The sequence below is a fragment of the Mycteria americana genome, chromosome 14, assembly GCF_035582795.1.
Source record: "Mycteria americana isolate JAX WOST 10 ecotype Jacksonville Zoo and Gardens chromosome 14, USCA_MyAme_1.0, whole genome shotgun sequence".
Taxonomy (NCBI): Eukaryota; Metazoa; Chordata; class Aves; order Ciconiiformes; family Ciconiidae; genus Mycteria; species Mycteria americana.
Window position 1 is genome coordinate 11,635,830 of NC_134378.1, and position 12,780 is coordinate 11,648,609.

The 12,780-nt window shown below is 42.7% G+C and overlaps 1 protein-coding gene across 2 annotated transcripts; it reads left to right on the top strand.

The window, feature by feature from the left end:
• The first annotated feature begins 63 nt into the window (after positions 1-63).
• CSTF1 (cleavage stimulation factor subunit 1) lies at positions 64-8,781 on the top strand. 2 transcript variants are annotated; one of them, XM_075517564.1, is made up of 7 exons: positions 64-194; positions 848-1,018; positions 1,737-1,932; positions 3,371-3,648; positions 4,467-4,664; positions 5,249-5,639; positions 7,161-8,781. In XM_075517564.1, the coding sequence occupies exons 1-7, from the start codon at positions 75-77 to the stop codon at positions 7,418-7,420; spliced, it is 1,614 nt and encodes a 537-aa protein (XP_075373679.1). In that variant the 5' UTR covers positions 64-74; the 3' UTR covers positions 7,421-8,781. The 2 variants fall into 2 exon arrangements, with proteins under 2 accessions (XP_075373679.1, XP_075373680.1); XM_075517565.1 differs by lacking the exon at positions 848-1,018.
• The last annotated feature ends 3,999 nt before the right edge of the window (positions 8,782-12,780 follow it).

Sequence of the window (12,780 nt, forward strand, 5' to 3'; positions counted from 1 at the left end):
CTGAAAACAAGCGCGAAGGCGACCCTGGTGTGTGTGTTGGTGTTTACAAGTGGTACAGGATAGGTAAAAAGAAGATGTCAGGTCGTCGTGTCGCTGCAGCATGTGATAGACGTCAGCTGCCACGGGGCATGGGTAGCATGGCATCCCCCCTCCTTGACCCGCGTCCACTTCGACTACCGTTTCTTGAGGCTGACGTGAGTAGGACTTTTGGGAGGGTGGTGGTGTGCTCTCGGGACAGGCTCTCGGCCTGCTGAGAGACCGTGCAGTCTGGCAGTGTGAGGTGCTTGCGACTGTGCAGCCTGTGGCCGAAATCGCCGGGGAGGCCTGCAGCGCTCAGCAGCAGCGCCAGCAACTTGTTATTTCACAGCCCGTTCACGTCCCCCGTGTTTGGGACCCCGGTGTCTCAGCGGAAGCAGCGTTTCGGAGCTCCGCAGCTGGGACACGAAAGGACCCCGGGCCCCCCCCTCCCGCCATCAGCCGCCCTCCTGTTGGGAGCCGGCCCCCCGCAGCGCCCCGGGCTGCTCAGCCAGCGGGGCCTGCCGCCCGCGTCCCGCCCTGAGCGCGGCTCCGCCGGCCTCGGCCAAGGCCCCGACCTCCCCGGAAGGGGGAAGGGGGGAAGGGAAGGGGGAGAGGGCCCCCGGACGCGGCGGCGGGTCGCCGTGCCTCCCGCTCCGCCCGCCCCGCCCCTCCCCGGCCCGGCCGCCGCGCCCCCCCCGCCCCCGCCCCTCCCCGCCGCTCGGGGGCTCCCGCGGCGCGTCAGCCGTCACGTGACCCGGCGGGACCTGCCAGCGCCCGGCGCGCGCGCGGGGTGTCACGGTCATGTGATGCTGCAATTCTCTCCTCCAAGAGTCGCCTCCAATCGATTTGCGGGCGCTCGATGCAGCAGCCTTCGCGGAGGAGCATTCTTCGGTCCCGGCCGCCGCCGCCGCCTCCTCCCCTGCCGCCGCCGCCAATCGATGCGCTCAGGGCTCCGGTCGCCATTTTAGGGGGAGAGCGAGGGAGGCAGAAGGAAGGGTCGGTAGGTACTGGGGCCGCTCCGGGCTCTCCCTCGCTTTCGGCTCCGCTGCCCGGGCCGGGTCTCGCCGCCCGCAGCTCCCGCCCGAAGCTGCCTGTCCCCCCCTGGCGTTCGAAGCCCGTTTTCTGTGGCCGCCGTGCTCCGGCTAAGCACTCCCCGCCCTCATTCAGTCCCTTTCCCCCACGCCCCCTCCCTGCCCGGTTATTGGTCTTGCAGCCCGGGGCTGGGAGAGCGTGTGCGGGCGGGTGGCCGGCGTCTGCCGGACGGGAGGAGGCGCGGGGAGGATGCGGTCTCCCGGGATGAAAGGGAGGGAGCGGGCTGGGGCTGTGTGAGGGCGGCGAGGCGTTTGACTTCCCTGCACGTTTTATGCTAACCGCCTCCCTAGTGCCCCGGTCCGCCGGTGCTAGCGAGGCTGAGTGAAAGATACTGACAGAACCATCTTACGAACTGACGCCGCATTATTTCTGTCTTCTCTATTGCACCTTAATAGAGTTCGTGTTCTGTCTATTGGCGAGGTTTTCGCTTCTACAGCAAACAAGTGCAGCAGGTTTTTCCCCCCCTTTTTTTTTTTCCCCCCTTTCATTTCTATGTCTCTGAATCTTACCTAAAATGTGGTAGTATTTGGTGTCTGCACTGAAATTCAGCAAGATGTGGTTTATTTAAAGGTTGTGGTTGTTTCATGCAACTCTTGTATGTGATTTTTCTTCTTGATTTATTTCAGGCCCCTCCAAGGCATTCCTTGCTCACAATGTATAGAACAAAAGTCAGTTTGAAAGACCGTCAGCAACTTTATAAACTGATAATTAGTCAGCTGCTATATGATGGATACATAAATATTGCCAATGGCTTGATAAATGAGATAAAACCACAGTCAGTCTGTGCACCATCTGAACAACTGCTGCACCTAATTAAGTTAGGTAAGCTGGAATAAAAAGTTAATATAAAAGTCTGGTTTCTAAATCTCTTGTGAATTAAGAGGTTAGTGTTACTGAAAAGACATCTTTTACGCAAAGGTTATGTCTAGTAATAGCATAGCATTTCTGTATATTTAGATAAAGCCTTTGCCTCTGTGGCTTCTTTTGAAGGGCATTCTAGTTCTATGTTTCATTCTTTAGTGTGCATTAAAAGCAAAACAGATCACTGAGTGTCGTCAAAATCTGTTTGTTTGAACTTCTTGTAACATGTAAGAATACCTGGCCAGGGTCCTGGGTGACTGGCAACCTTCTAAAAATACACTCTAGTAAATGGGATCACTGAGTCCACAGACCTAATAGAAAACTGACCCACACAGTTCTCTGCCAACTTTAGAAATATTTTCTATATGATTCTTCCTGACAGTGTTGGAAAGGGAGCAAGCCCTTCACAAGGCAGTCTTCACTAGCCTTTATATATCAGTCTCAAGAAAACAAGCTTCACAGTCTAGGGTCTCAGCAAAGGTATCGCCTGTTCTCTCTGTGTATCTTTCTCTCTGAAAGTATGTCTGTGCCACAGTATGTAGTCATACCTGAGCTGCTGTTGAAACAAGCTGGGTTACTGGAAGAGGTCTAGCCATAACATCATGTCTTTTCTGTATTGTAACTGAACTGGTTCTGCTGCCTAAACTAGTTGAGTTCCAAGAGTATAAATATGTGAAGCCTTGTGTCTGTTTGAAATAAGAATGCTAGACTTGCAATTCGTAGATGAAAGCAACAAAAACTTTTCTATTGCATTTGATCAGTTGATGATCACAGTTGGGCACATAGCTGAAAATTCTTGTGTCTGCCTTCTTACCACTTCCAGTGCTGAACCGTCTTTGTTCTGTAGATACATCCTGGAAATAAAAAAATTTAAAAAAAACCTGCGGTGGGTGTGAAGAGGAGTAAAAATTTTCATTTATAATGCTGGGATAGTTGTTTGTGGGGCGTTTTTTTGTTTTTTTCTTCAATGCAATAAAACAGAAACAAAAAGAATCGGTAAATGCTTCAGTTTTTTTCTTCAAACCTCATGTAATAATGTTGGGGCTTGTTTCTCCCTCTGTGAAAAGCTGACTAGAGGCCTGTTGATGGCTTCAGTAACTGACTGTCAGTCCATTTATAAGTATTTATCATCTTACAATATTTGCTGGTTGTATTTCCAGAGTTAATTTTAAGAGCTGTATTCTGCTCTAGCGTAACCAAAGTGCCTCTCATTTCTCATGAGAAGTACTGCTGTATAACTAAATCTGCTCTGCTAGCTTAGCTTTTTCCAACAGGGGCTGGCTCTCTTAAAACCTGTCTCGTAGCTGTTACAGAAGTCTGTAGTGTACATCTGGCCACAGCCTATCTGTCCAAGGAGAAGGTTAACCTGGTTTAAGTGCATCAATTTCTCTCTTTTCAGGAATGGAGAACGATGACAGTGCTGTTCAATATGCAATTGGACGGTCAGATACAGTAGCTCCAGGCACAGGAATTGACTTGGAATTTGATGCAGATGTACAGACCATGTCTCCTGAGGCTTCTGAATACGAGACTTGTTATGTCACATCTCATAAAGGACCGTGTCGTGTAGCTACGTATAGCAGAGACGGACAGTTAATAGCTACAGGATCTGCTGATGCCTCAATAAAAATTCTTGATACAGAGAGAATGTTGGCCAAAAGTGCTATGCCTATTGAGGTAAAATATGACTTGAATCGTAACCACTTTGTGAATTCTTGAGGTGCTGTCTGTTTCATGCCATGTCTGTGCCTTGTGGCTGGCTCAGTGGGTTGGACTAAATATCTGTCTCGCCGTATTTCCTACTCCAACAGCGGCTCATAAAGTACCCTTGAAGAAAAGGAAGAAGAAATAGGGCAAGTATATCTGTGTAACTTCTGGCAGCAGTCTAGAGAATTGAGCCAGAAATTGCTTCTAATAGTTGCTGATAATTGCTATATTGTATGAACACAGTTCATTTTTGAACCTACTTACACTTGTGGCCTCTACAGCCTCCAGTGCTGTGTGTTTCAGAACTGTTTCACAGAATACATATTTATTTGCTTCAATTTTTCTCAAATATAGTTATCAGGTAGCAATTTAAAAGTGGTTTGGGGTTTTTTTTTCGCACAGAGTGCACACCAAATTCTCAGCAGTATCCTGCATGAGTAAAAGTTGCAGTTCTCCCGGTTGGTACAGCTTCCCTCAATTCTTATGGCAACACAGTATTTCAATTTCAACTGTTTATGAAGGTGATATGTTTTCTTGCACGAGTTCTGTGCTACTGAAACTAGTTTGTCCTTGAGCAAGTCGGTTGACCTTCATAAAGATACAGGGATCTTACCTGATAACAATATATAATGGGCCTTCAATTAATTAAGGTAATAATGATGGTATATGCCTAGTCGTGTCAGAAAGATAGCTGTTGTTTGGCCACTCTGGTAAGCATAAAACCTACTTTTCCTGTCAAAAGCATGTCCTGCTTTCTAACACTCTGACTTGTTGAATGTTCTTTGTAGGTCATGATGAATGAGACAGCACAGCAAAACATGGAAAATCACCCTGTTATTCGGACTCTGTATGATCATGTGGATGAAGTTACGTGTTTAGCTTTTCATCCAACAGAACAGATCCTAGCATCTGGTTCAAGGGACTACACACTTAAATTGTTTGATTATTCAAAACCTTCTGCCAAAAGAGCCTTCAAATATATACAGGTTAGATACAATACCAGTTCAGAGCAACAAAGCTTGAATATATAAGTACTGAGGTATCAGTGAGCTGAATTGTGTCTGAGTTTTATAAGTGGTTAGGTATGTAGGAGTATGCAGCTACAAAATTTGCAGACATTATGGTAATTACATGTTAAGAGTTTGTGCATAATGGGTACCTGTATTCTTTAAATCTAGTGCCTGTCTGCTTTTTGTTAACATAGACCAAATCTAATATGGGTAACTTTGAAGTCAATTATATTATCTTTGTTTTGTAGGAGAGTTTGGGATTATGTAGTGGTGGGCTTTGGGGGTGTGTGACTGGCTGACAAAGCCTCCTGTCACTTTTGTGTGATATCCCAAAAATGAGCGGGCACTGCAAGCTGCTCTAGGACAAAAACTACAATACATTTAAAGGTAGCCTGTCATTTTAATCCTATAGGAAGCATTTTCTGTTTTGCAAAACCAGAACACATTGTGCTAACTAATAATTTAACTAGTTTTTTAGCACTTTAATGCCACCAGAATTGACACTTCCATTTCAGATTTTTTTTCTTTCTTACACCAATTATGTATTTTTGATCAAACAGGAAGCAGAGATGTTGCGCTCAATTTCTTTTCACCCTTCTGGAGATTTCATACTTGTTGGTACCCAGCACCCTACTTTACGACTGTATGATATCAATACTTTCCAGTGTTTTGTGTCTTGCAATCCTCAAGATCAGCACACTGATGCTATATGTTCAGTAAATTACAACGCAAGTGCAAACATGTATGTGACAGGAAGCAAGGATGGATGCATCAAACTGTGGGATGGTGTTTCAAATCGCTGTATCACTACTTTTGAGAAGGCGCATGATGGAGCTGAAGTCTGTTCTGCTATTTTTTCCAAAAATTCAAAGTATATCTTGTCAAGTGGAAAAGACTCTGTAGCTAAACTATGGGAGATATCCACTGGTCGAACACTGGTCAAATACACAGGTACGTGGCAGGTGACCTTCCAAGTACCTTCTTTTCCAGGTACTGACCCACAGCAGGAGCGGCAATATTGTCAGAAGAATAGTAATTCTTAAAAGCAATGGGAGACTGCTGCTTTGAGGATAAATTGGCACAAACTTTTGAAAACACTTAATGTAGACTAATTCCAGAAGAGAAGCTGTGATTCTTCTATGTCAGTCAGTGCAAATGTATTTAGTCTGAGTGGATTTTGGAGACTTTTCTGACATCATTACTCCATTGTTTTGGAGGGAAGTTATCACTAAACTAGGGAAAAGTAAAAAGGAAGACTGCCCTAAGGACTATTCTTTAGTGTGTTTTAGAAACAGTGATTATTAAAACAAAACAGCATCATCACTTTTCTTGCTGGTGATCATTTTGATTTCATGACTTTTCTACTTTCTGCTAGACTAGGGGCACAGTTTAAACCGGAAGGGTCAGAACTAACACCTAATGCATTTCTGGCTAGAGTAGGCCACTTTCCTGCAGAGTACCCCCCCCAGATGGGGGAATTGAACCTACTTTAGGGCAGTTGTTTTAACCATTAAACTCTTGTGCAAAAGATGGCTCTAGTAAGCCATAGCAATATTCTGAAAAATAGCTACAGATGGTTTGTTTCTCTCTCTCTTTTTTTTTTTTTTTTTTTTTTTTTTTTTCCCCCCCTAAGGATGCAATTGTGTGCCAGGTAGTCATACTCGGAGCATGCTGACAATACCATGCTTTGATCTCAGCAGGACTTAAGAAATGGTGAAGGATGTAGAAGCTTTGCATATGATAGCAGCTATGTGATGGGGGAAGCTTTTTGGTCAAGCAGTAATGTGCTTAAGCATTAGGAGTCATAGCATAAAAGAGGAGAGGATGTTGAAAACTTTGTCTATCAGCTTTTGGGATGTGTCCGGTCCTTTTTTGTATGCTAGCTCTATTTTGCTCTCAACCAGCAGGGTGCAGCACCTCCTTGATAAACTTTTGCCAAATAATCAGGTAGGATGCAGGTGTGTGCATTGCAAAGTAAATGCCTATATATGAAACACACATTTTATTTGAAGGGTACGGAGGGGTGGTACGGCCAAGGTAGGTCATACAAAGTGCCATATGATATATACATTAAAAACAAAAGTTGTCATTGGTAATGAGAATCTGTGTATTCTATCATCTGTGGTCTTCGCCCTTAGTTACAGCCATAAACCTCATACAAAAAATATAAGGCAAAAGTGCTCTTAAAGTTAAGTGACTGCACTCGTACTGAGTGGTTGGATTTGACTGGCACAGTTGGAGTAGTTAATCTTTCTGTCCTCTAAGAAATTTTAGAATATACCATGTATATAATGACAAAAGAATATTAATTATTGATTCACCTGTTGTATGTGGAAGTGGTAGGCTAACTGAGAAAATAAGGCTCCTTTGTAGACTGCAGAAATTGATACTTATGGGAGGTTTATTCTTAGGTCTTTGGAAACTTCCTAAAACTGATCCTATTTGGGTTAATATTTTGCTGCATATATTTAGGAGCTGGTTTGAGTGGACGACAAGTACACAGGACACAAGCTGTCTTCAACCACACAGAAGATTATGTGCTGCTTCCAGATGAAAGGACCATAAGTCTCTGCTGCTGGGATTCAAGAACTGCTGAACGGAGAAATCTTCTTTCTCTTGGGCACAACAGCATTGTCCGTTGTATTGTCCATTCTCCTACCAATCCTGGCTTCATGACCTGCAGTGACGACTACAGGGCTAGATTTTGGTACAGAAGGTCAACGACAGACTAAGGACAGCTTTATAAAACAGTGATTATCCAGATTTGTTATATCATCTTGTATTGATTGTAGTGCCAACAGATGCCTAGATGAAAGCCGTGCTGTGTCTGTTTTTTCATTCTGTCAAACATGGCAGAAAAATATCAAAATACTGAGAATAAGTTTTGCCCCACGCTAATTTTTTTATTAGTGTGTGTGGCATTAATTTTTGTAAGTCATCTCTAATTGTACTCAAAGAGTGTGTGGGGGAGAATAAAATGATCCTTGCAGGAAGGATTAAACTTGTTCTCCTGTCTTTCTAAATCCCGCGAAAGATAATGTGACTGTATCTTGCTCAAACTGGGCAGTATGAGCCAGTTTTGCTCTGCATTGTATCTGTGCAATCCAACTGAAGTCTGTTTAAAGAATGGATTACACAAGTAACAGCAGAACTTGATAAATATTTTAATGAAGCCTTAAGCTGCCTTCAGTTCTGATTCATTCTTTGTAAAGCGCTCTTTTGTACCTTTTAGTCCGCGGTTTTTCTGGTGGATTTTTTTTTTTTTAAATTGGCCAAGTGGACCTTCAATTCTGAGCCAGTCTTGTGCCATAAGAATTTGAAACAGCATTTTAAACTGTTTAGATGAATTCAAGAAATGGTGTTCTAGTTCTGGTATTAAAGCTCAGACTTGAAATCTTGTCTTCTTTTGAATTTATCTTAACAAGTGGGACCTCAAAGTAAATTCATCGTTTTGTCCAGGAGTATCCGCATTGCAACTGTAAAATGTGACAGTGCTGCAGCATGTGAAAATGAGAATAATTTTGCTATAGAGACCTTTAGTATCCTCTCAAAGAAAGAAACTGTTGTGCATACTAATTTTTTATATGTGCCTCAGAAATGTCACTTTGCTTTATTTTATTAAGGAATTTTCATTCTAGAAGTCTGTTACACAGCACTTGAATTACATTCTTTTTTTATTATTCAAAAACCCTGACTCACTGTTTCTCCTCCCTGTTATCTCTAACAGTCCAAGTTTCCCAGACCTCATCCTATTCCACAGAAGTGCAGATCATTAAGAAACTGTGCTTAAACCTTCTGTAAGTTTGAAAATTCACTACTTATTTTTACGGATAGTTGCCTGTGCAAAGTTTTAAATGTGTTCATTCAAGCATCCTTGTACAGTGCTCTTGGGCTTCCCATTTGGGAGGCTTCCTTCAGTCAAAAGCTCAGCACTTGCTTTCATGAGGATTTTTAAATGTAAGATTGTTCTTACTGCTGGATTAACTTTCCGTTACCACTGATGAAGTGTCTTGTTAAGGGCTGATGAGGGTACAGCTTTTGTCTGTATTTAAATAAAGATTACCTTTTAAAAAGTTATTTAATATATAAAGAAGGAACTGTATTAGTTTTCTTTCCAATTCATTTCTTCTTTGTTATATAGAATAGTGGAAGGCAGTGTCTCTGGGGACATGTTAAAGCTTGATGAATTAGTTTGTTGTGTTACATCTGAATCAGACATAACTATAGACTTACAGTATATAATGTGGGGTGTTTTTTTCAAAGAGGTAGAGAATGAAATTTAATTTTCCTCTTAAAAGCTACTGCTATGCAAAACATTTCCTAGGTTTAGCAATCCTCTTCGCTCCTCCTCTGCCTCCCTTCAAGTTTCTAAAACTTCAGAAATGTGGGAGGTGTGAGATAGCAGTTCTGGTGGCTTTTTTGGTGGAGAAACAAGGAGAACCAGGGCTTGGTGGGAGGGAAAGGGGAAGTCCTGACCCACAGTTATTAGTGTATGCTGTACTCGATCAACAACAGCAGCCCTTTGCTATTACAGCCAGCCTGCTAAATTGCTAGCAGTGGCAAATTTTTTTTGGAGTGCCACATTTGTTTCAGTTCTGTTAAAGAAGCTGTCCGTAAGTAACACATTTGCTACTGGTGTTTGGACTCTTCTCTTTTTAAAACACTATTTTGGTGTTTTCTGTGTTAAACCACTGCTGTTGTTGATAAGTTAGTGGTATGCTACCTTTCACCTCAAGCTTTCTTAATTCTGTGGTCTTTTAACTTGCAGTGTAGAAAGAGAGTTTTATCCTGTTAACGCAAAAACATCCTGACATTGGCACCTTTCTTTTCATATTTTATATCATCTTTTATATCATTTTATATCATACTTTATATCATATTTCATATTTAGATAACCCCCAGAAGTTTGGGGGTTTTCTGCTTAAGAAAAAAGGGCTGGAAGCCACTTAACTCATCCTATTTAGGTAGATAACGCAACCCAGAGTGAAATGGTTTAGTACTACAACACCCCAGTGGTACTCTGGTAGTTGAAGGTGGTTGATTGGGGACGAGAATGAGAGGGGGCAAGGCTGCTATACAGCATTCAGAGCAAGCACGCATGGAAGTACAGTAAAGAGGAGCCACAGCTGTGTCTTGAAGAACAAGGTTGTGTACACACGTAGTCGTCCTGTTAGATCTGCATTTGATTGAAGGGGAATACATCTTTTCACTGTGCAAGTCTGGAAGTATCTAAATAAACATTCTTCATGTGATCAAGCTTACTGCTACAGTCAGAGAGGCTTCACACCTAGAAGCTGTATTTGATCAATTAACATTCCAGTGCAGCCGCTTGCCCTTCACGAGTTTTGTAGTCTGTACCTCTTGGTAGCTACATCCCAGCGAGCTGCTCCACTCGGAGAAGCACAGTCATACTCGGGATTTATCACCTCCTCAAGAAAGGCTCCATCACCTGTCTAAAGGTCCGTTGTATCCATCTGGCATGTAACCTACTCTTGCTTCTCCTCGGAAGAAGGTATCATGGAAACGTGGCAAGGTGATGCCACAGCTAACACGTTAGGCCAACGAGCCGGTGCCGACGTGAAAGCAAAGCAACTTTGGAGACAAATCATAATGATGGTTTTGTATCTTTGGGCCTTCAGCATTCCTTGGCACGCTGACTTGGCAGTCAGTAACTGGCACAGGGCTCTAGGGAAAGTCTTTCCTAGAAAGCCACTTCTGGAATTAGGCTTGTTTGCCACCCATTGAAACAGATTTCAAACTTTCTACTTAAGAGGGGGTACTGGTCTGGGATCAGTATTTCTCATTTCCTGGACAGAGAGGCTGTCTTTCCATCAGAGCTGCCCTGTGAGACTGAATCCCAGGAAAAACTGAAGTGCAATAAAGGAAAAGCAGTTAAAATAATTGTAGTTCAAGGTAGAAGTTCTCTGTGTGGCTGTAAGGGACCCTTCAAACGTGCTGCAGCACGGCTGCTCTACTCGCTGAGCAGGGTACTGCAGGACAGGAGCCGAAGCCCACACATTTCCTTGTGTACGCATTTAAGCCTTGGTGCAGTCAGGAGCCTTCTTTCACACAGCGTTCACCCCCAGGTATGGATGGTAATACATAAGGTTTTTGCAAAGCCCCTTTATAACAAAAAAATTGTATCGGTGCCTTAAAAGTTGAGACCACTCTGAAAGACGTGAAAAATGTTGGCTTCGAAATCCTGAATTGATAATGATTGTGGCAGTCTTACTTCTATCAAGCATTGTGCAGCCCCCTGTGGTACGTAGTATTCTTGTATTCATTACATTTCTAAAAGAGGAAATACAGCAACGTGTAGCAAAACAGAAGGGTGAGACTTCTAACTGCGGTTAATTGCAACAAGTTGGTGACAGAGAGATCAAGGAAAATTCCACTTGCAGACAGACTTTTTTTCTCACTTTTAGATGCTAATAGGGTTTTCTATTTTGCATTCTGTTCTTTTTAATCTTATCTGTTGTCACAGAAATTATCTTTCATGAGAATCTTTTCTACGAATTCCTAAATGCTTTTAGGGGTAGAGCTGTCAGATGTGCTTTCTTGAGACGTAGTTCCTAACACACGGTGACTGTGCAAAGCTGAAGTCTCTTCATCCTGCCGTAATTATCCGTATTGCTCAAAGTGACGCTGCTGGTGAATGACAACAATGGATAAAAACATAGGAATCAACAGAACCCCAAAGGTACGTCTGGTTTTTTGAGTACAGCATATAAACAATTAAGAACAAAGGGTCCTAGAGTAGGGTTTGGTGTTTGAATTCAGCACAATGCTTGGTGATGTTGGAAGTGTTTGGTATTCTCATCTCGCGGTGGACGGAGGGCGCTTTACAGTGCTCACGTACCTAATGTCTCCCTGCGCTTTTTGTTGTGACAAAACTATGAACTGGAAGAAATGTCTTCTTGGGAGGACTCTGAATAAAGCAGGAGTCCCAAATAGCAAATACCTGTGAATAAACACATTTGTGAAATAATAAATAGATGACTTCAAGGTTCCACCGGTCTTACTGCTATCCTGTAGTAACATTTGAGACACGGCTATATTGTCAGAGACTTTCAGTGACAGTCCAGGTGACCTGTTGCATGACAGATAATTTCCCTACGTTACACGCAAAACAGAAGACATTTTGAAGTACTATATTTGCTTCTTTGGAAAGACTGGAACTAGTTTATAAGGTTTTTTACGTTTATTTGTGTATTCATATTGCATCTAGTATAATTTTATATATATACATAGGTAAAACAACCTGCTGCAGCTCTAAGGGTTAGAGAATGCTGAAGTCTTGATTCAAAGTCAGTGCCTTGACTGTCCTACTGTCTGCAAGTGTAATAAGCAGTATAATGGAATTACTATTTTCATCCTGGATTATGATCTCAGTGTTTACTGTAAATAAACTGCCTCCTGGCAATTTGATACAAAATATAGTGGGGGAAAAAAGCTTAGTACTAGCTCGATGAGTCATTCTTTTGCACTCAAAATTTTCCATTGAGGCATGTGAAGATAAGATGGCTATTTTTCAAGTTAACTCATCAGAAATTGATGCAGGACATTTTTAATGTCTACGCAGAGAAGACAGTTTCTATTTCTAGGTATCACATTTTCAGTTTTCTTAAATGGATTGCCAACAGCTAAATAAATGTAGTGGTAGCAAGCTGATTTGCTGTTCTGCTGTGAGATCTTTAGATGCAGCCCTAGCACACCCAGTCAAATTCAGCTGAGTAACAACTGAAAGTCAAATTTATTTCTGGTATATAATTTATGAACTGTTTATAAGGTTCCTGCTACCCTAGCAGTACTGTTTATAATAATATTTGAATGTTATACTTAATACGAAAATACTAAGGAGGTGTTTTTTCTCTTGTCTGGACTTCTTGAAGCACTACGTGCCAACCATCAGTAGCTTTACTGTGACAGGTAACGCGTTGCAATTATTGCTGTGCCCCAGCTATTCCACCTTCACAAGGAAAACCGGTTCTGAAAATGAATTCAGTATATAAGCGCAGCCAGAGAAATGATGTTACTTCTGTCTTGTTGCATATACACCTGCCGCATAGCCTGCGCAGGAAACGTTGCACCT

Bases quoted from the DNA above. Each gene is read 5' to 3' on its own strand.
- CSTF1 (XM_075517564.1), top strand. From the start codon at position 75: ATGTCAGGTCGTCGTGTCGCTGCAGCATGTGATAGACGTCAGCTGCCA. The intron at 195-847 runs GTGAGTAGGACT...CTCTCCTCCAAG, and splicing joins TACCGTTTCTTGAGGCTGAC to AGTCGCCTCCAATCGATTTG. The intron at 1,933-3,370 runs GTAAGCTGGAAT...CTCTCTTTTCAG, and splicing joins GCTGCACCTAATTAAGTTAG to GAATGGAGAACGATGACAGT.